Source organism: Anas platyrhynchos, chromosome 22 (genome assembly GCF_047663525.1).
Source record: "Anas platyrhynchos isolate ZD024472 breed Pekin duck chromosome 22, IASCAAS_PekinDuck_T2T, whole genome shotgun sequence".
Taxonomy (NCBI): Eukaryota; Metazoa; Chordata; class Aves; order Anseriformes; family Anatidae; genus Anas; species Anas platyrhynchos.
In genome coordinates, this window is record NC_092608.1 from 7357935 (window position 1) to 7380653 (window position 22719).

At 55.6% G+C, this 22719-nt stretch overlaps 1 protein-coding gene across 2 annotated transcripts in view; it reads left to right on the forward strand.

Annotated features, from left to right (window-relative positions):
* FBXO42 (F-box protein 42) overlaps positions 1-21770 on the forward strand; it is a 46804-nt gene extending 25034 nt beyond the window's left edge. For both annotated transcript variants that reach the window (XM_038166617.2, XM_027443082.3), the window contains exons 5-10: positions 15459-15612; positions 16616-16726; positions 17356-17452; positions 18513-18569; positions 19029-19145; positions 19299-21770. In XM_038166617.2, the coding sequence (XP_038022545.2) occupies positions 15459-15612; positions 16616-16726; positions 17356-17452; positions 18513-18569; positions 19029-19145; positions 19299-20399 (1637 nt within the window). In that variant the 3' untranslated portion in view covers positions 20400-21770. The remainder of the gene's footprint in view (positions 1-15458; positions 15613-16615; positions 16727-17355; positions 17453-18512; positions 18570-19028; positions 19146-19298) is intronic.
* Positions 21771-22719: the final 949 nt, after the last annotated feature.

The following is a 22719-nucleotide window of genomic DNA, read 5'->3' on the forward strand; positions in this document are numbered from 1 at the left end:
GGGGCTGCCTGGCCACGGAGGAGAGGTCCTCGTGCGCTGTCAGCACCTGCTGCCAGGATGTAAAATTCGTCATTCCCAGCTGCAGAGGAGTTGAAGCGTGCACACGAGCTCACAGCGTTTCCTACGTAGGGCAGCAGCACCGGCTCATGCTGATGTGAGTGCACAACTGCAGCCACAGCATCCTCCTCGGACCAGGGACCCCCCATGCTGGTGCTGCTCTCTGTGAGTGCTTTCCTCCGGCATCAGGGATGCTTTCTTTGCCTTCGTTTGCATATTTAATCCAGGCTCTTCTTTGATTTTTGGCCCCTCTATTTGCAGAGGCGAACCTGATCGAGGACTGGAGGTGGCTTAAGCTGGAGTTTGTTTATCCAGCTGGAGGCAAGGGTTAGTCTCAACTCCTCTGCAGCTCAAGCCACAGCACGCTGCTCTTGCAGCAAGGGCCCAGGCAGGATGACGTTGGTATCAATAGTCCCCTGGTGCTCCCTGAAAATGATTTCTCATGCAGCTGAAATGGCTGTGGAAGGAACCAGAAATTGCTTAAAAATGGAGACTTCACAGCCCTGGCACAGTGGGGCAGTGCAGGAGCTGTGCTTTGGCACAGGGCTGCTGGCACGTGGAGGTGGCCAACCCAGGGCTCAGCCCCGCGCTGGCAGCAGGGAAGACTTTCCCTGTTCCCTTGCAGGTCTGTGAAATGCTCTTCCTTGGGATCCCTTCTGCCTCTGTGCTGTGAGATCCGTGTGGCAGCTCCTGGGAGAGGCTGCCCCAGCCATCAGCACTGACCCAGGCCCTTCAACGTCATCGTCCCCTCGGCGTTTCGTGTTCATGTCATCCTTGGGCTGCTGCGGGTAATTTATAGGCAGGATGGAGACCGTATCCCCAGGCAGCTGTCTTTCTGGCTTGCTCCTGCTATTTCAGACTCCTGAAGCAACCGTGTGTTTCTGCAGCCTGTCTCCCTTCCTGTGGTTGTTGGGTTCTGTTCCTCAGGAGCCCTGCACTTGGCCTCTATCTACCAGAGCCGTGCACTGAGCACTTTTTTTAAATCAGGGTCTTGTACTGTGCTTATAAAATAAGGAATGACAACACACAGACCAGGTCTTTGCAGGGAGAGGAGCGCTAGCCAAAATCATGAAGTCTGCATCCTCCCTGCTGGGTCTCCGTTACCACCCTGGGCCGAGCACCGTGCCCTCCTTTGCTGCCATCGTCCCTCCAGCCGCAGGAGAAGGCGAGAGAGCCCCAGGAGTCGCAGTGCCCACCCTCCAGCAACGTGTTTTCCCACTGCTCTGCTATCGCAGCAGCCCCGCAGCCCCGCGGCTCGGCTCTTCCTGTTTGCTGCGCGCAGCCTTGCCATGCAGCAGCCCGCGGCCGCCCTTCCTGCAGGAGGGCAGAGCTTCCCAGCGCTCGTTTCCTGGTGCTTTTGTCTCCGTGCAACGAGGCCGCCTTAGCTTTGGCTGGGGAGATGGGAGCACTTCTCATCTCTCCCAAGATTTCAGATTAAAACAGGCTGGAAGGCGATGCTTGTTGGGTAGATGCTCTGATCCTCTCCGTTCATTTTAGGACGTTGGCAGTGCCAGGGAGCAGCGGCCGGTCCGTCCTCCCTGCCTCTTACTGCTCCAGCCCGAGCAAGCAGGCAGCTTCAGCACCAAGTCTGTACTGAAAACATTTGGGGTAGCCGTAATGTGACACAGCAAGCGTGCAAAAACCTCTCCCACATCTGTTGCTCCAGCCCTGCTCTCTCCCCAAACCCCGCTCCGTACCGCTTCAGCACTGCCGGCTTCTGGCCCGTGTTTTGAGGCAGAGTTTGGAGCTCGGGTTTCCCCTCGTGAGCTGAGGGGAAGGTGCCTTTGATGGTGTTGTGTCAACAGAAGGAGCAGACGAAAGGAGGTAGGAGAGACTGCTGTCACCTGTCCAAGGAGGCTGTATCAGATGTGGTCCCGGTGCAGTGGGAGGCTTCTCTTGGCTGCAGCATGAGAGCCCCAGGAGCCCGCCCGCTGCGTTCAGCGCAAACAGAGCGCCTTGCCCTTGCCGAGGCTGTCCAAAAACCTTGCCCCGAGCAGAAAGCCCTGTTTTTGTAATCTCCTTTTGGAAAACAGCGGCAAGTTTTCAAAACAGTTGGTGAAGTTTCATAACATCGGTGCTGATACGGGGCGAGCTTCCTTTTTCGGGGCCTCCTGGGGGCTTCGTGGAGCTGAGCCCCCGGGGCTGCGGGATGGTCTGAGGGAGCAGTGGCATTTCTGAAGAACAACCAATTGTTTGAACAATGGGAACAGTCTCACGTCTGGATGGGTTTAGAAGCTGCTGTGTCTGAGGATCTCCTGAGATCATTCAGTCGCTGTCCTTGACTGCGCTCCATCTTTTCTTGTAGCGGTCCCTGCTGAGGCTTGTTACTGAAATACTCTGCTCTGACCCTGTACTGCGATGCTCCCGTTCCCATTGCAGAGCGACTTGCCGTGGATCAGCGCAGCGAACAATCTAAGGCATGTCCTTGCTTTGGGGAAAAAAAAAAAGAGGGCAACATCCTGACCTGCCCAGTGCAGCAGTCTCTAAAGCAGAGCCTCCCGGTCCGTGCGCTGCTGCTGGTCCCGAGACAGCAGCAGGTAGCCTGCGAGGTGCTCCTGAGCAAAACAAACACGTTCCCCTGTGTGCAAGGAAGGAAACGAGGAGAGGCAATTTTGAAAATAAACTTTCAAAATTTAGCCCAGCTTGTTTCCATTTACAGCCAGATACCCCAGAGGGGAAGGCTGTGAAATGATCTTTGTGTACATGTACGTTTCTAAACTTAGTGCAGCGTTGAGCAGCCCCTTTTAATTGAAGGCACCCCTAACTTTTTAATAAAAACTTGGGATCACCTTGAGCTCTCTAAAGCCATGTCATAGCTCCTGGCCTCCTGGGAATCAGAAGAATTGAAAATCTGATACCTGGCACAGAACGGTGTCTCTAATTATGACTGCAGCTTCAGGTGTCTAATACTTCAAAGTAGAGCAGGTTAATGAAACCCGTGGAAATTCCTCGCCATATGTGCACTGTCTTTCTGGATGAAAATGGCAGGGGATGGACCTGAATAAAGAGCGCTGTTGTAGCACTGAACCCAGCCTGGAAAAGAGGAAGAGGCTTCCTCCAGGTGACTTTTCCTGATCTGGTTTATTTCTTCCTTATTCCCCTTTGGGTGTAGTAGTTATAGGTCCTGTTCCTGCCTTTGCAGACTAAAACTTTCCACGTTATCCCAAGTCTCTGTCCTTCCTGACTTTGCCACAACCGAATGCTGTGTGAGCCCTCCAGCCTGGAAAGCCTTGACCCCTGCGGAAATTCGGCTTTAATTCTGGTGGCTCTGCAGTGCTGCCAACTGTGGGATTGGAGCGTGCTTATCTCATAGCTGATTACTGCCCTTCTGAGCTGGAGCCACGAGCTTCTCAGCTTTGTACCCGTGTCGATGCCTGTGTCTGTACAGGTGCAGCCACTGGCGCTGCTGTCTTTTGCAGCACTCATCATGTTCGTGCCATCCTTCAGGACGGGCACTGTCACAGCACAGGTTGCTTGGAATTGCTTTTTCCAATTAAACGTATTGAGCTTTTTCCCTCTTTGGGCTCGCAGATTTACCAGCAAGGGGGAGCGCTGGCGCTTGTCTGTCGGGCTGGGAGTGCCGAGGAGCACCGGGGCAGACAGCCTTGAGAGAATGCTCCACTGCAGCCTGGAAATAGGAGGCAAAGTGCATCTTCTGAAGGGAAACCTGGCTGACAGTACACACAGAAATGCTTCAGAGAGCAGCACGCTGCAGTTATGCAGCCATCTGCTGCTCCCAGGGGCTTTGGGAGTGAAAACTGCACTTGGGCAACATCGACACCAATTCCTGTTGCAAAATGCATCCTTGCAGGGAGCGCGCAGGCAGACGGGTTTGCTGCATTTGAGAACAGCAAGCTGTGCCCTTCCATGCAAAGGAAGCAACGTCCTTGAACGTGGAGTTTAACTTCATTGCTGCCCCTCCAGAGAGCAAGCCCAGAGCTTGTTTGGCCAGCTCCGAGCTGCAGCTCCATCAAGCTCAGGTATTTCTTGGTGCCTCTCGGTCCCTGGGTTGGTCTGTGCGAGGCAGACAGGATGCTAATTTGTTTCTGTCTTCACTTGGGCGGTTTTGAAAAATGTCTCTAATGAAACTCGTGTTATTAAATATGAAACGTTTCAAGGCCAAGAGAAAAACTGGCAGGTGAAGGGCTTTTTTTTTGATTTTTTTTTTCCCAAAGCTGTGACGAATCCATCTGCTGCCGCCTTATTGGGAAAGTATTGCTTGTGCATGGAGGGCTGGTTTCCAGGACGTTAATCCATCACTGCTCAGGTTCAATAGGATCGCTCTGCGTTGCTGATTAGATGCTTAATCTGCGCGGGTTTTGGTTTACAACACACACCTGTCCTCCCTTTGATTTGCCAGGCCTCGTCCTCCATTCCCGTGGCCTATTTTGCTGTGTTCAGCATCTGAAAGTGGATTTTTGATCCCTTTTTCCCTGAAAAAATCTGCAGGGATCTGTCCTGCACATGCACTCACCGAACCAGGCAGGAAGAGCCCAAAGTCTGCTGCCTCCTTCCCTGGATTTTCAAGGGCTCTCAGATGTGTTCTGCCTGTGTGCCAAAAAGAGCCTGCTTTGAGAGAGCAATCATTAAATTAATGTTTCAGAGGCAAAGCCTTGGGCTCCGTAGCTGGTCGGCAGAATGGGAAATGGCTGTGGTCTGCCTGTACCAGGGTTAAGAAAGGAAAATACCTGTGCCTCCTCTTCAGCACTGTGTGCACACAGCTGCAGCACAGACAGGGGAGCAGCTGGAAACCTGCTCACGCATCGTGTTTCAGAACAGAGCTTTAACCTGCAGCTCTAAAATGTGCGCCTGTCCGCGAGCAGCTGGGCTTCTTGTCCCCACCTCCCTCGCGGGGAAGGGGATGGGATTTCATTCGGTGCTGGTGCTGCTCCGTGTCCAGCAGCGGCTCGCTGGGCACCCTGTTCCCTCCGTCCCCGAACCACCTGCACCTCTGGGATCCCATCAGTGTGCACGGGCTGGGTGCCCAGAGTGCTTCCATGCACTGCGGTTACAGGAACAACACCATAATTGCCACGGAGTTCATGAAATCACCCCATAACCTTGTTCCTACATCCTCCTTATGGCTTGGGGATGGGGGGCAGAGCCTGTTTGGAAGGTACAATCAGGATCCCGTCCTCGCCTTGTTCGCAGGGCCACTGCTGCCGTCACTTCTCCATCGTTGTTGCATGCAGCGGTGCAGGAATGCGGTGCTGGAGGCAGGTGGCAGGCGCTCTGAAGGAGCTGGGAACGGGCCCAGGGCTCGGGGCTGGCTCTTGTTGCCTGTGCAGGTGCTGCCTCTGCCCGAGGGGGCACTGAGCTCGCTCATGGCAGATCCTGCCCTGGTGTCAGACCCTCACCACGCAGCATAAAGCTGGCTTTATGTCAGCAGGCCAGAACGCCGGGCAATTTCTGCCTTCCTATTCCTGCTCTCAGTGCACCGCATCCCTCCTGCCGTCCCGGGAGCTCAGCAAGTTGCTGTCTGTGTGCACAGCTCGGGAAAGCAGTCCCTGCCGTGGGAAGTGTGATCCTCGCCGTGACAGCTAGCCTGCATCCGTCAGCGCATCTCCTGCGGTGTCAGCTCTGCGGGGACATCTGCTTTGCCCTCTTGTCCTGTGTCTGACAGCTTGGCCTGACGTGGTAGGAATAAATGGTGGGCTGGAGCTTGGGGGCTTTCACAGGGAAAACGGGACGGAGGAGCACGGGGGAGGAGTGGTTCAAAGGGAGATGGGTGTTGTGAGCAGGTCTGGTTCTCCTCTTGCTTTAGGACTGGCCCAGGGACTTGAGGTTCTGCTGAAGGCCCCGAACTGCCCGGGAAGGGCTGAGCAGCTGCGTGCTGGTGCAGAATAGGAGTCAGGCAGAGGAGCTCCCAAGCATCTGCTCATCCCCATCGAGCACAGGGCTAGGCTTCAGTCCATCACACGCCAGGTCTTTCATGGAGATCTCAGACGCGGAGGGCCTGGGGCTCCCCGCAGGCTGCAGCCAAGGCAGTCCTGGCAGCACCTGGGTGTGCTGCAGCAGGGAGCCCTCCAGGAGATGGTTTTCCTTGCCCGTCCCGAATTGGAGCTGGCAACCCTGTCACAGTAACAGCAGCAAGCCTGTGCGCAGAACAGAGCGATAGACTTGATAAGAAATTATTCTTTTTTTAACACTCTCCTGGATAAATGCTGATGAGAGGGAGAGCAGTTTAAAAATCAGGGTTTAAAACCCACCTGGACAGCATTTGTCTCTCTAGAACCATTTTGCAGGGAGGAGCCCTTTTGTTTTGGTCCTTGGCTGATCTGCACGCCCCTGGCTAACCGAAATGTGGATGCAGACGAGAAAGGAGCCCCCAGACCCCTCCAACACACCGCCCACGGGGCAGCGAGGCCTCTCCCGATGCCCTGGGAGCCGCGCGGTGCCGTGAGGACAGCCGAACCTGCAGGTCTGCTCGTTCCCTCCCTCGGTCCTTCCTTGTATTCAGTTTCTTATCTTTTATCTCTGGGAGCACTCGCTCATTTTTTTCCCCAGAAGCACGGGCCAGAAAACAGACCCCTCCGAGGGCATTGTCAGCGCGGCTCTGGCGTAAAGGCTTGACAAATAGTTTGTTGCTTTAACCTCGTCGGATTTAGACTCTGAGAGAGGAGGTCCCCGGGCGCAGATCCCTCCAGACGTTAGCGGAGGAATTTTTCCCACTACTTCCTTCATCAGCCTCCAGGGCCTGTGCAGGGCATTTTTAGCCTCTCTGCTCCCCGTTTTCCCCGAGCAGCGCACAGAGGGAGCCCCGTGCAGGGACGGGGGCTGTCGAGGGGTGCGTGCTGCTTTTCAGCGCCGCAGGTTACACGCTCTCATTTTACGTGTGACTCTGGGCCATCTGAAAATATTGCTGACGAGCCTGCTGTACCAAACTGGGGAAGACTATTTGTGGCCCTGTTGGTAAATAAGATGACCATGATCTGCAAAAATAGGTTCCCGATGCCAGGAGGCCTTATATAGACGAATCCTTAGCCCGGCCGTGTTAATGGTGCTGGGCACCCGGTAGTTCCCAACGAGTTTGGGAGCTTCTGAGTGCCTCGTATGTCTGAGATTTGGGTGAAATTTTGAGCACGTCCTCTTGAAATTTTTCAGATAAATCTCCATTTAGAAATACTCATTCTACCACTTGTGAAAGCAAGCGCTTGGAGAGTGCTTTGCTTTTTAATGGCCTCGAAAGCACAGGCCTGTCATTTTTCAAACCGGTGTTGCCATAAGCAGAAGTTAAGGCTGATTTTGGAAGAGTTATTTTGCTACACGGGTATTCAGAGTGTTAACACACTGGGTAAAAGCTGTGACAGCCTCTGTGCAGGGGACTTTTTCCTGATGTTTGATTTCACAGAACTGCAGAGAATTTAATTTCTGCGGGATGTTTGCTCACCCGAATGTGGTTGACTTGAGCCAAGGTATTTGCAAGCTGGTGGGAGGCTGTGAGAGCAGCCAAGGCATTTGTGAAATCTCATTTTCTTCTCTCATCTGGAAAGAAGGTTTAAAAATGCCAACAGGTGCAGCGGCCACGTGCAGCAGTGCTCAGCGCGGTGCCGTCTCTGATAGAATCAAAGCATTGCACACGAGGAAAGCTGAGAGCCTGAACCTGCTCCTTCTGAAGGTTGGTGCCGAAATCCCCAGCTCTGCTGCACGGCGCTCCCCCCGAGGTAACAGGCACAGCTCTGTTTGGGGCTTTTATTTCAAAACCCTGCTACCTGGATGGATTTACGACAAGGGAAATAAATCCTGTCGGCTGGGAAGGAGCTCGGAGGAGACTTGGGGAAGGTCCTGCTTGGAGGCTTCGGGCAGGCTGTGCTGACACCTATCGGCAAGAGCTCCTCGCAGGGCGTGCTGCTGTGCCTGTGCCTTGATGGCCCCGTCCACGAGGTCACGTAGGTAATACTCAAGATTGAACACGCAGCATTGACTTCCTGGTGTGTACAGTCACTGGTTCGAGGTGCTTTCAGACAGAACTCAAAATGCTCATGCCTCATAACCCGATTCTACATCTTTCACGAAAATGCGTGCTTTAAAAAATCTCTTCTTAAATCCGGTAGGCACGTGGAATGACAAAGCACTAGGTCATGCTTGTCTGCAGTCCAAGGATTAATATTTATTCCTTGCATGAAATATTTAGCAAGTTTGGCATTAAGCGCTGGAATTACTGGAACAAGGGAGAAAAGTGCGCTCCTCGTGTGAACAAAGCACGGTGCAGACACCGATGGCTTTTGGAGATCAGCCTGAAAACAAAAACTGGGGAGACAGCGAGCACGGGAGGAGCAGGTGAAAAGGCAGATGCAAAGAGGTGCACTGAGAGCTGTTCTGTGTGGTGTCTGGGGACCTGCAGTAGGCACCCCTGGCCTGTGCAGGTGCCTTCTCTCCCTACCCACTGCGGTCGTGCTCGGGTGCAGCGCACAGGAGAAAGAGGCAAGTCAGGATCCCAGGGCCAGGTTTTCAGTAAGTCCTTGCATTTTCTTTGCAGCCACAGTTCTGAAGTGAGCACAGCCCGGCTCTTCCTGACGCCGAGCTGTTTGTGCTTGTTTTGGGGAGGTTTCTCTGACTGCGCACACAGGATGCTCCCTAAAGGATGGTTGAGGTTTTTTAGCCTCTTGGTAGCTGTAACCTCACCAAATTGCACAGCAGCCATTTCCTGAAACACCAGTAATTTTGTGTGGGGCTGGAAGGGGTTCTCAGACCTCTGAAATTGCCCTGCCATGTCCCTCCTGTTGTGGCAATGAAACGGGAGCTAACTGGGAGCGTGACTTGAGTGAAAAGTGTGGAGCTCAGCACAGGCCGAGCACGCTCCTCTGCAAACCCACACATACTTCAGTCCCTTCCCTACAATTACTGTTATTACCACATCGTAGCCTGATACAGCAATTTCCATTCCTCCGTTTGCCTCCTTGAGGGAAGACGAGTAGCAGGAGCTGATCAGCCCTTTCTCCCTCTGACGGCTGAGCTCTTTAATTAGCATCAGAGCTGTTTTGTGTAGGACGTCGGACTGTTACTCAGATCACTTGAAAGTCTGCAGGGCGCAGTATCACTGAGGCGGGGGAAAAACACGTAATAAAACAGAGAAAGGTGGATAGCTCATTGTCATTCTGATCCCACCCACCCAGAGGGAAAGGGATCTTGCAGCAGCACTACCATTTACGGCACGGCCAGCTTTGCATTTCCCAAAACCCGGTGAGGTTGCAAAGAGGATGGGGGTGACCTCACCGTGAGCAGCACTCGGCACCTGGGAGTGACGCTGCCGGTGACAGCGCCGTGAGAAATGTTCCCAGCCAGGATAGGCACTGACAAAACCCCTCCTGCACCATTGTGTGCTGGGCACGGTGCAGAAATTGCAGCAGAAATTGCACGGTGCAGAAATTGCATCCTTGTTTGCAGCTATTAAGAGATAAGGGGCAAAGCCCCGGGGTGTTCTGGCACCCTTATCTTGTTGCCGTTTGCCCAACACTGCCGTTGCTGTGTAAGGATGTTTCTGACTAACACTAGCAAAGGGTGACTCAGTAATCCTGTTGCACAGGGTTCACAGGGCACTGCCTCTCCTTTCAAACAGCGTTGTGGACACTAAAGTTGGGCTGCGTGAGAATTTCCGGGGCAAAAAGATGACTGTGACATTGCAAAAGCCTGGAGGTGACTGATGGGGCTTTCTGACTTCTGCCTGCCCGGGAAAGGGCAGGACGCTGGACCTTCAATTCAACGCCCTGAGCCTTTGCTGGTGTCGGGTGGAAATTCAACACTGAGAGCTCAGCTGAATCTTTGCTGTGTGACAGCTGCCCTAAGCGTCAAGGGGGAGTCAGTTCTGTACCCTGAATTTTATATTCTTGCAGAAAACCTCCGTTCATTCTGCAGAGGTGCACGGATTTCTTCCCCCCACGCTAACTGAGCAGGCAGCAGACACGTGTGCCTGCAGAGGCTTTGATTGAGGCAGGCTGTGCCTGTTGGGAAGGCGACTCAGATCCTGCTCAATTTTTCTTGAACTCCACAAAGCTCTGCAAAGCTGAAGTCCTCTCTGTGGCACAGATCTCTTTTCTCATTTAATGCTTCCTGGCAAAAGAAAGGAATTTTTTTGAACCCAGATTGGAGGGAACACTAAGTCACATGTGGCTTTGGTAAGGGAAAATGATACTTTCCTGGCTCTTAAAAGCTTTAAGGTTTAGCAGCCCCAGTCAAAGCTGGTCTTGAAAACGTCCGTAATCCCGGTGCCTTGTTTTAAACGGGACAAAAACAGGTGAAAGTCAGATGCTGGATCTGGGGCAGCTGAGCGCTGCGTTACAGCGAGTCCTGAGTGCTGTGGTTCGACTTCTGGAGAGAGCCAGCGTGAGGTGTGCCACCGAGATGCCCGCTTTTCTCATCGGGGGGCTCCGTTGGCATCTCCAGTTGTGGTGCTGAGTCTGGGATTGCCTGGGGTGCTGCTCCTCTGCCCGTAGGCTCCTCGTTGTCTCGCTCAGCACACCGCTGGGGAAAAGCTTTCGGGCAGATCTGCAGACTACTACGGAAAAATCCGGGCTGGACCGTGAAGCCAAGGGATTTTTTCCTTCTCTGGTTTCCCTTCCCATAGAGGGAGAAAGATTTGGGGATTTCATGCTGTCAGACAAGTTTCAGGATACGCTGAGCAAGGCAAAACGCGACCTTCCCGGCGGCAGGACGAAGCCGCTCCGCACGAGCGTGGTCGGGGTTGTGCCTGGGCCGCGGCAGATAACGCGCCGGGGCGGATGAGGTTTCCAGATTGGGGCTCACCATTTGGTTCCTTTAAGTCTGCTGGCCTCAAAGCCGGGCCAGGGAACCCAGGCTGAGCATCGGGGCAGCTGCTGCCCGCCGGGAGGCTGCAACCCCACAAGCTGTTGGGGAGAGCAGGACCTCCCCGAGGGAGGCAGCCCCCTGCCCCTTGTTCCTGCCAAGTAGGTGGCCTCTCCTTCTCCCCTTCTAAAGAGCAATTTGCTTTGGACCGATTCTTTGCAGTTCTCTGTAAGCACAACACAAACTCCTCGGAGCAAAAGCCCGTGCGGCGTTTCGTTCTGCTGAAACACCGTGACTTTGCAGGGCTGCAAAAAGCTCGGGAAACGCCAGGTTGCTGGCAGAGGTCGCCTTCCGTATCTGGCTGCCGGAGCCCAGCATCTCCCTGGCTCTTTCCCTGGGAGTAATACATTCCACTGATAACGTCCCTGCGAGATTAAGTGCATCCGTGTAATAGGATGTAATTTGTTGAACAAATGCAGCTTGCTGGCGAGGCGAGGCCGGCTTCCAGAGGAGGGTTTTTCCCCGTTCCCGTGGCTGTGGCCGTGCTGCCCGTGGTGCTGCTGCAGCTGCGAGCCCCCGAGCCTGCTCCGAGCCTGCTCCCTGCTCCCCGGCTTTCTGCACGGGCCGTGGGCGGCTTCTGAACCTGGGGCTTGGCTTCCTTCGCGGTGAGTGCCCTGGCTGCTGGACGAGCCTGCTTTAATTTCTCAGCTCGCCCTTTGAAATTGGAAACTGGGCTCTGGGCCTGTGTTTGTTTATCCCGGCACTGCTTGGAAGGTGAATCAGCTCGGGATGACTGCGATCGGCTCGCTGGAGCCCATGGTGCAGAGCATCCTCCTGCTGGAGCCAGGGCTGCTTGAGAAATCCATCGGGCCCGGCAGCAACGGCCCCCAGCCATCGCTAGCAGCACTTCTCCCATCTGTCCAGAAAGCCGAGCCTGCCCAAATAAAATTCCCACAAAATTTCTCTCCCTCATAGCACCCGAGAGCTCCTTCCATGTCTTCCCCTCACCCCGGAGACGGTGCGAACGCCTGGCTTCACTCCATCCCCTCTCCTGCAGTATTTCCCCATCTGATGCTGCTCTGAACCAATTCTTTCATCTCTGCGATCCCGTCCCAGCAGGCACCCAGCAGCTTTTCCCTGCGTTTTTATTTTCGCCTTTTAAGCTCCGCTTGATGTTTGTTATGTGCCCTGTTTCTGGAGTTGCTCGGGGCTGTGCCTGACTTCGGTAAAAGGCTGGTCTGGAAATTCGTGTTAGCGTGCCCCTGGAGTGAGGTTTTTCTTTTGTGGCTGCTGATCTCTGCGCGTGCCGCTCCAGTGGCATTAGAGGGCTGAATAAATGGGCTTTAAAAAATGCTTATAAGGACATATCATAAATAGGTGGCGTTCAGAGCTCGTGTCAGAAGCGATCAGAGGCTGGCGTTTCTCTTCCACACGTCCATGGAAGCCAGAGATCTTTTTTGTTTGTTTGTTTTTGAAAAGTATGTATCTGCCTTGTGAGCCAGGAAAATCCATCAGCTGGAAAAAAATAGCTCGGCTGGCTTTTAACTCCTCATCTCCACGGAATAAACAGCGTCAGCTGCAGAGATGTTCCCTTCTATGTTCAGAAGCAGTTAATTGTGCTGCACCCTCTGCGTGCTTGGGTTTTTATCCCCAAGGAAAGATAATCTGATAGAGGGCTCGGGGGTGTTATCGGGGTGCGGAGCTTGGAAACACGCTCTGTGCTCGGCGAGGAAGGGCCCTCTGCACCCACCAAGGAAAGGAGGCCGTCGGAGCGGGTGCAATTAGCAAACGATGCCCTCCTGCAGGTGCTGCTGTACTTGGGTCCACGGCAAGGCACAGAGGCCGTTTCATTTGCAAGTGTAATAATAGCAGAGTGCTCTGAGCAGGTCGTGACAGCCCCGAGAGGAGGAAGCCCTCCTGTCGGATCCTTGCCGGCAGCCTTTGAGCCGCCGCCCGGCCGGCCTCTGAAGCTCGGACTTTGAGCTGCGGGGCCCCGGGAAGCGGAGCCGTGTCCCTTTGATGTTGCTGGTGCCGTACCTGGCTCCGCGCTCCGCATACTTGAGACCTGAAGTCACAAAGGCTGCGGCGCCTCTGCCGCCACCACCACCTCCTCCTCCCCCTCCTCCTCCTCCTCTTTTTCTTCCTCCCCCTCCTCCTCCTCGCCGCCTTTCCCCGTGCTGCTGCACCCCTCGAGGTGCTCCTGCCCTTCCTGGGCTTGGTGGGAAGGTGGCAGCGAGCTGGAACGGAGCTGTGCTCAGACACCAACTCCTACCAAAGCTGCTTTTAAACCCCAAACTACAAGCCTTGGCTTTGAGCAGCGTCCGCTGTTGCTACAAAGCTAAGCGGGGTTTACTTGGAGACCTCCGACAGCTGCTCGGGCGGTCGGGTTTGCAGTCAGTGCCCGTGCGTGGTCATGTTGCAAACATTTTTATCCTGCCATGGCTTTTGTGCCCTGCCTTAGCAATAAGGAAGCGGTGTTAACGCTCCAATATTCCTTCTCCAGGCTGCAGCCACCCTCGTGCACGTTTCTAGCCGAGCGCAGATCAATGCGGTTGAGCCGCCTTCATAGGACAGGCACCGAGCACAGCAACCTCACAGAGAGCCACCTCGTGCTGCGACATTTCCCCCATTTCAGCACACTCCACCCGTGGAGCAGAGTTCACGGCTGGCCCCAGGACATCGCTCCCGAGCCGGGCGGACGCCGCCCCGCAGCGCCCGACCCTTTGAAGCCCCGAGCACGCCGCAGCCGCCTGCTCGCCGCACGGGAAGAGGCTCCGAGAGGCCAGCTCTTCCTCCCACTTGTGAAATTCAGATTTTTTCCTGCCTAGCAGAACGAAACTCTGCCTTCGTTTACACCCGCGCAGCGTCCAATAATAGGCAAAGCTTCCTGAAAAACCGGGGCTGGCCTCTGCCTTGGGCTGTTTACATGGTTGTTGTTGGCTCCTTTGGGAACCGTCTCGGTGTCTGGGGCAGGGGCTGGCCTTCAGGTTGCAGCAGGAGGAAGGGGACATTTCCCACTGCCCGGCAGCCCACACCTTCCTGAGCAGGGTGCCAGGATGTCCCTCCAACCCCAGCCCAACCTTCATGGGCACAATTCTAGCCAAGCCGTCTGTTTAACACCAATTCCTGTCCCAGTTTAAAACCAGCACTTTTTGCATCACACTGGTGTCCTGGGTGGATAAGCAGAGAGTGATGGGTAAGGGAACACGCAGACAGCCGGCTTGTTCTCTACAAGTCAGGTAGAAACTTTGCTGGCAATCAGTTTGCCATGCCAAGCCTGGGAGAGCGACTTTCAGGCTCTGCCAAGGAAATACTTGGGTTGGAAACCTGCTGGTGTGGATTAACGAATTGCACACAGCCAGGAAAACTGGAAGTCTGGAATTTGACTGGGAACAAAAAGTAACCAAACATGACCCTCTCATGGCACCTCAGACTTTGAGGAGATGTTGGGTACAGTCCTGACCATGCCGTGTACCTGTCCTAGCAAAACAATTGTTTCCTGAACAGCTTTATTCCCCTCTTCCCCCATAGCTGCAGCACCCGAGAGCAGCACCAAAACCTGCTTTGTCCCTAGAGAAAGGTGGCAGCAAAGCCCCTGAGCCTCTCTGTGTTTGGCTGGGGGTTGCTTTTTGGCTTGGTTTTTACCACCCACCACCTGGAACCCATCACAATCGAATTGCTTTTCTCAGCTGCAACATCTTAAAATAGCTGCTCTGGTTTCTTTTAAAAATAGGCTCAGTGCTGCATGTCATTACCTGCTAAAAATGCTTCTCCTGGTCCTATTAGGACATCAGAGAAGAGCAGTCGCTTTGTTATCTCAGCCTTTTGGAGAGGGTGCCGGTGCTCCTACAGCCACGTGCGCAGCCTTGCCCTTGGGTTGCCCCTGGTCCCGCACGGCCCTGCTTTGGGTGACACATTCAGGGTCAGCTGAAAATGTGCCTGCAGAAGGTGAGATCAGTGCCTTGCTGCGTCCTGGGAAACCCCTCAGGATCTGTGCTCTGAGCACAGAGCATCGCAGCAGCGAGAGGCCGCGTCTTGCTTTTGCACGTAGCAGTCCTGCTCAGGAGGTACCTGGCTTGAGCAAAGCCTTCAAGCCTCCAGCCGGCTGGGCGAAAGTCCCTCCGTGATTTTTTGGAGGAGCGCTGCCTTGTGTGAACTCGGGGAGGGGCTGGCAGCTCCCGCAGCAAAGCGCTCTGGGTTTGATTGTGCCGCTTGGAGAAAACGGGATTGGGTTTCTGCCGCCGCCTCTGAGCTCCCAAGCGATCCGCCACGAGCAACGCCGGATGTGTTAGAATTAGTATTCATTCTCACTCCGTCCTTGGGGAGAAGTTAGTAGGTATTTGGAGGTAATTATTGCTTTTATTCAGTGCTAAAGCAATAATTTAAAGGGATATGTTAGAAAGCTAGTAATTTCCTGCCAGTGACTGACAGATGTTTTGCCATACATGAAATGTGCTTTCAGGCTCCTACTAATTACAGTGACACAAATTGGCAGTAGTTTTCTTCCCAGGCTCCCAACTCTAATTTTGCCTTCTTTGCTGCTTTTTTTTTCAAAGGTGGAGCCTCCGCGTCACCTCGCTTTGGTAAAATTCCTGTAGGGTTTGATGCCTGTGTTCGAGCCTGGTTCCCTAACCGTCCCCTTTCCTGTCCCTGCCCAGGTTCGTACCCCTCTCCCAAGGCTGGCGCCACGCTGGTGGTCTACAAGGACCTGCTCGTGCTGTTCGGCGGGTGGACGCGACCGAGCCCCTACCCTCTGCACCAGCCAGAGAGGTTCTTCGATGAAATCCACACATACTCGCCCTCCAAAAACTGGTAAGAGAACCTCTGGATTCGAAGCACGGGCTTTGATCCCTGGGACAAGTGTCTGCAGTGCCCGAGCGCTGCCCGAGGTGTCTCCGCAGGCCCGCCGGGACTGGCTGGCAGGGACAGGGGGTGCCAAGGTGTGGCTGATCCCGGCGTGTCTGCGAGGCTCCCTTTAAACAAAGAGAAGGCAAGGCAGCGCTGCTCGGGCCCGGAGCCTCGCACGCACTGCTGTCTGACACCTCCTGGGTGGTGCTCGCTTCCGTGTTGCTCTGTTGTCCCAAAAGCCTGCCAGCACCACCCCAGTGCTCTGTGGAACATCTTCGGGGCGGGCAGAAATCTGGGTGCAAATATTCCCAGCGCGTAACTCATCTGGCTGCGAGCTCGAGGTCATCCTGAGGAAAGTAAAGGAGAAAACCTTAGCTCCTGGAGGTTTCACATTTTGGTGGTGGTGATCCGAAATTCAGGGGAAAGGGGATAAAGCAGGGGTCTGTGCTGCTGCAGAAAGCTTTCTGCCTCTGCAGCTCCAGCAGCGAGCGAGGAGGTGGCAGGAATTTTCCTTTAAACAGCATCCAGCTGATCTTAGACCACACTTTCTCACTGATGCTTGTGTGAGAAAGGAGCAAATGCTGTATCAAAGCAGCGAAGGTTCTTGCTCCTCTTTCATTGAGAACTTTTAATCATCAAAAGTGTCAATTACCCGATGCACTTCTGGGCAGTGTCGTTAGAACGCTGTAATTAAACTGCGTTGGAAATAATTCAGGGCAAACTTAATTGAAAGGGGCGATATTTCCAACTTGGCCTTGTGACTTTGTCATGTTTTAAAAATGTTGAGCACATTAGTATTTCTAATTAGTTTCGTTATTATTTGGATCTTTGTCGGTTTTCCCTGAGGTTTTCCTCTGTAATGCTTTCTCGAGGACTTTGCTGGCCCGTGGGATTTTTCATTTTGCCATTCATCCAGGACCATCCTTTCTGCCCCGGTGCTGAATGTCTTTTCTCCCTGTTCCCCCAGGTGGAACTGCATCGTGACCACCCACGGCCCCCCTCCCATGGCAGGACACTCCTCCTGTGTCATCGAAGACAAAATGATCGTCTTCGGAGGCTCGCTGGGATCTCGGCAAATGTAAGTGTGGAGAGAAGGCGTCTGAGGAGTTCCCCTGCGAGCAAGGAGTGTGTTGTGGTGCTCGTGGGGTAGCAGTTCAGAAAGAAACCTCCGAGGGGCTGTGCTGTGAGCCCCTTTTCAGCAGGACCCCTCTGCAGCAGTCGGCACCAGCAGCTCGGTGCTGCCCAGGCCGCAGATAAGCGTGCCGCCAGGGCTGTCCGCGCAGCGCAGCATGACTCAGCGCCGAGCAGAGCAGTGCCCTGAACTGGGGCAGCCGAGAGGAGGTGAGGCGTGTGGGAAGGTCACACGCGGGTGCAGATCCGTGTGTTGATCGGAGGAGTCTGAGATCATCCCAGCTGCTCACCCTGCCTGCCCTCACGCACTGCTGGGCTGGTGCTCGCTGCCGGCCCGCTGCAGGGTCTGCCTGCTGGCTTGCTGCACCTTTCACTGCCCAGGGCAAATTCCCGCGAGGCACCAGCCTGCAGAAACCCGATTCTGTGATAAAACCTCAGCCCTGAATCAGCATTTTGAAGCCCCTGAGGGCCTGGTTGTGCCATCAGGAACCAGGCACGCTGCAGCCGGGTGCTTGTTTGGGACTTGAGCTGAGCGGCTGTACCTGTGGCTCAGTGTTTCTTCTCTCATCCCCGCAGGAGCAACGACGTCTGGGTGCTGGATCTCGAGCAGTGGGCTTGGTCCAAGCCAAACATTTCTGGGCCCAGCCCTCACCCGCGAGGTGGCCAGTCTCAGGTGATGCTCTCCTTCACTGACTCAGCTCCACGGCAGCATGCACTGCCAAAGATAAGCCAGAGAGAAACCAGGCACAGCTGAATTTCCAGCTTCCAGGCAGCTCTCTGTGGGTTTTCCAAAAACTAATGCCCAATTTCTGAGTTACCTTCGCAGTCTTTTGCCTGCCAGGCCCTTGTTTTCTCTAGCCAGCTGTTCTGTGAGATTGCACGTTTAATCTCCCTAACGCTCCGGTAGATACTGCGCTGTGTCTTGCACATGACTCAGAACCGTAATGAGCATTTCTAGAAAACAAATTGCTGTTTTACCCATCAGAGGAGAAACAGCTATCGAGCCCCGTGGCGTTTACGATCAATTAGGTGTTATCACATGTTGGTTTTGCTTGGGGCCCCTTTAATTGCTCCGGTCTCCTGATCCTTGGTTCAGGTGACTGTAGATTGCACCCGCTGAGTGCATGGCTCCGGTGGTGCCTGTTTTAGTGCCTGCCTGGGGCAGGGAGCTCGTGGGAGTCACCGGGCTCAACACAGGCATCTGTTTTAGCTGGCAGCCCTACCCCCCCTTCACAGTCCCCAGGAGGACACTCAGGGGTGCCTAGTGCCTGACTGGCCTCAGCTGGATGGAAGCACCCCAATGAGGTCATGTCGTGCATGAGAGTGGCTTTCCCTCCATCCAAAGAAAGGGAGGGGGGGGACTAGTTGCCCACCGTGAGCATCTAACACGCGTTGTTGTAAGCCTGCAGCCTCCCAGGTGGTCCTTTCACCCTTTTTGGGAAGAGGAGCATTGCATCCTCTGATGTTTGCTCAGCCTCAGGGATGGTAACTGCTCTCCTCTGTAAAAGGGACCAGCTTACGAGCCGTTTGGGACAAGGCAGCGGGGCAAATTCTGCATCCCGCTTTGCCCTGGGCCCAGCAAAACCGGCTTTCCATCCTGGCTCCACTCCTCATCCCCAGGCAGACAAAATTCAGCAGCGTCTGTGCTGCTGAGAAGCCGTAACCCGGCTCTGCACTCAGAGGGATGGCTTCGCGTCCTTCCTGCTCTGAAACGCTCTTCTTTGCCCCCACAGATTGTAATCGATGACGAAACCATTTTAATCCTTGGTGGCTGTGGTGGTCCCAACGCAGTAAGTATCCTGCAGGGAGCAGGGGCACAAGCCACACGCATCCTGCTGTACCTGTGAGCCCTGGGTGCTGGCTTGGGCAGGGGGGGGCTCTGCATGTGACCTGGGGGGCATTTTTTTTGTCCTGCAAACTAGAGCTCACAGTGTAGACGTCCCAAAGAAGTTGTTACTTCTGCTGGAGCTGCCTTTGTTAACAAAAAGCACTTCGGGAGTTACCAGAGCAGCTCACTGAGGTTAACTGGAGGAATTGTCCCTGGTTTTGTACTGGGACAGCAGACGTGGATGAAGGGACTTGTCCATGGCCACAGTAGGGTGCAGGCACCCCTGGGTGCTCAGATCCCAGTCAGCTCACCGTCCCTCTGTCTGCAGCAGCGAGGCAGCAGCACAGCTCTGTTTCTGCCCCCGATGGGATGACCCTGGCAGCAAGCTGCTCTCCTGCATCTCTCACACTTTTCTTCACAGCTGTTCAAAGACGCCTGGCTGCTGCACATGCACGCGAACCCCTGGACGTGGCAGCCGCTCAAGGTGGAGAACGAAGACCATGGAGCCCCGGAGCTGTGGTGCCATCCTGCCTGCCGGGTGAGTGGCTTGGGACGGAGGCAGCGGGGTCTCTGGTCCGTCTTACCCCCTGTAGGCCTTTGCCCAGGATGCCCCAAACCCCTGCCTTTTTGCCCCAGAGCTCGAAGGGCCGCCCTGCAGCCGTAACGCGTCCCCTCCTCTCCCCTCCTCCAGGTGGGACAGTGCGTCGTGGTCTTCAGCCAGGCTCCCAGCGGGAGAGCCCCGCTCAGCCCCAGCTTGAACTCTCGCCCCTCTCCCATCAGCGCCACGCCGCCCGCCCTGGTGCCCGAAACGCGGGAGTACCGCTCCCAGTCTCCCGTCAGGAACACGGACGAGGCTCCCTGCGTCAACGGCCGCTGGGGCACCCTGCGGCCCAGAGCGCAGCGGCAGACGCCCTCGGGATCGCGGGAGGGCAGCCTCTCCCCAGCCAGAGGCGACAGCTCGCCCGTGCTCAACGGGGGCAGCTTATCGCCCGGAGCTGCTGCGGCCGGCGGCGCCTCCTTGGACAGCCCCGTGCAGGTGGTGTCGCCCGGCACGCCCGGAGCCGCTGAAGGCTGCGAGCTGAAGGTCGGGCTCGCCCTGGCGCCGAGGCGGGGGTCGCTGCCGGAGCAGAGAGACCTCCGCTTGGGGTCCCTCGACCTGAGCTGGGAGCAGAAACCGGCTTCCGTCGTCTGCCAGACGGACGGTGCGGACAGCAGGACGCTCGGCGCCGGTGCCAGGAACCCCCCCGAGCAGACCAACGGCATCCACACACCGCCCCACGTCACCGGCTCCCTGCCGGGGGCTGTCTCGCCCGGCGCGCTCCGCAGGAGCTTGGAGGCCGTCAAAGCCCTGTCCTCCAAGGGTGCTTCAGCTTCTGCCGCCCTCAGCCCCCCCCTCGTGGCCTCGCCGGGGTCCCCGGGCAGCCAGGGCGCGGGTGCCGAGGCGCGGCCGGGCTCTGCCCAAGGCGAGGGCCATTCCCTGCCGCCCATCGCCCGCCGCCTGGGCCACCACCCTCCGCAGTCCCTGAACGTGGGGAAGCCGTTGTACCAGAGCATGAACTGCAAGCCCATGCAGATGTACGTGCTGGACATTAAAGATACCAAGGAGAAGGGACGAGTCAAATGGAAAGTGTTCAATAGCAGCTCCGTGGTGGGGCCGCCCGAGACCAGCCTGCACACGGTGGTGCAGGGCCGAGGGGAGCTGATCATATTCGGCGGCCTCATGGACAAGAAACAGAACGTGAAGTACTATCCCAAAACCAATGCCTTGTACTTTGTGCGAGCAAAGAGATAATGTGGCCCGAGCTGTGCACCACCACCACCACCTCCCCTCCCTCCCCGGGGCTCTCCCTCTCCTTTTAAGTCTGTCGCGCAGGCACTCAAACTGTGAATTAGGGCACAACAAACCAATAAAGTCCAAGCAAACCTCCAGTGCTGCCCGCCCGTTCCCAGTAAGACCCCAGTTAAGCGAATCGTGTTTACAAGCAGGGAGGGAGCTCCCTGCCCATAGGATCCACGTTGCTGTGCTCACGCAGGAGCTCTCTGCTGTGACCTAGGCCAAGGATTTAGGGTGAGCAGGCGGGAAGCCTGCCATCCCGTAGCCTCTTGAGGTTTTTTTTTGTGTTTTGTTTTGTTGTTTTTTTCCTCTTCCAGGGGTTTAAGAGGCCTCGTATCTCTGAAACTCTTTGTGGAACACGAGTAGCAGTGGTTTCAGTAAGAACCAGCTCAATACCTGCAGACAGGAGGCTGTTAGCTCGTGTGCACTGATTGCTCCCATGCTTCAAGTATGGCTCTGTAAGGAACACAACAGCAATACCTGAACAGGAACCTTCCAGCACTGCAAGTTGTGACCTTTGCTCCAAACAAACACGATGCCTTTTTTGCCTCTCACCCCTTTGGCCTGACAGTCTCATTCCTGTCCTCCGTGCAGGACCGTAAGAAGGAAGAAAGGACAGTTTTGCGTTGAAATGCCAAAAAAAAAAAAAAAAAGTTGAGAATCGGCTGGGCAGGACTCGCTTTCGCAGCCCTCTCCTCCTTGCCTGGTAGCCTCGGTGCTGGATCTGTGGCGCTGCGCGATCCCAGCCGGCGCAGTGGGTACGTGTTTGGGAACGCTCGCAGCAGGGCCACGAGGTTGCTGCTGTCCCCCCGTGTGCCTCGGTGGAGATGGAGCCTCCCTGCTCTGCCCCGGCTCTGTGCCGCGCTCTGAGGACGTGCTGAAACCGGGTCCGAATCTCAGAAATTTGGGGGGTGGGAGGGGGTGGTTCCTGCGAGATCCCGACCCGATTTCACCGTCTGACATCTCCGACTGCTGCGTGGGGGGTTCAGCATCGTTCTGGGTCCCACAGCAGAAAATGGTTTACTCCAAAAATCACATTGCGCCACCAAAACGGAGATTGGGCTGCCCGTTCCCCTTTAGGCTCGGAGATTTCCATGTCCGTGAACGGCCCAAACACGTACACAGCTTTTCTGCGCCCGCTGAAGCAGCACCTCATAGCCTGGGAACGCTTTTTTTTCCAGCCAAAACGATGAATTATTGGTAAACTGGAGCATGCGAGCGGCAGGGTGGGCCGGCATTAGCCTTGATAGCAGTAACAAAATCATCTTTGCATGTGCCTCCTTCCGCAAAGATTAAAACAAAGAAAAATCCAAATGGATTGAACCTGTGTGTCCGTCTGGGACAAACTTCCTTCCTTCCTTCCTTCCTTTCCAGCTTGAGATGTGGGGGGTGGAAATGGGCAGATTCTGCTCAGTTTTGGTCAACAGCGCGTGCCCAGCTCCGGCCCAGGGCTGGCGACCGCCGGCATCTCTCACCCAGCGCCCGAAATAGCTGAAAAGTAGGAAACTCACCCCAAAGCGCCGCCCGGCCCGCCGGCAGTGCCATGACGTGGTCCCCGTCCTTCTCCGTCCCCACCGAGCTTTGCTGGCTTTGGCTCGTCCCTGGGAGGGCTCAGGGCTGGATGTTTTCTACCCAAATCCCCCCGCCCCGATAAAAGGGGATTTATCCGTGAGCCACTTGGGGCTGGGGCAGGGCCCGGGGCAGGACGGTGCCCTGGGTGCTCCGTTTGTAGACAGACCCCCGCTGAAATCCCCGCGCCCCGGGAGCGCCCACCGGGGTGTCCGGCGCGTTCCCCCCCGCCTGCATGTCCTGGCATCGCCCCGGAGCAAAACCCAACAGGAATTTGGGGCCGCTGGCTGCGAGCTCGGGGTGTCCCCATGAGGGGCTGTGGGTCCTCATGCTGCCTGCACCCTGCATCCTCCACCAGCCCCAAATCCCCCTCAACCAGCCCCAAAACCGCCCTCCCCTCCCTGCGCGTCGCAGGAAGGCATGTTCTTGCGATAAATTCCTCGGAAATGATGAATTCCTCGGAAACGGCCCCGTTTTCCCCGGCGGCGCTGGTGCTGTGAGGTCCCCCCCCGCCACTCAGGTCCCCCCGGCGCTGGAGGCTCGGCCGCGCGTAGGAACGCGAAGTGATCTCGGTGATATTTAAATCTGTGTACATTGATTTTTTCTTTTTTTTTTATGTTTTTCCCCCCTTCCTGGATGAATTTTTAGCAGTTTAACAAATAAAAACTGAAGAAACGGACGGGCTGCCGCCTCTGCTTGGGGTGTGCGG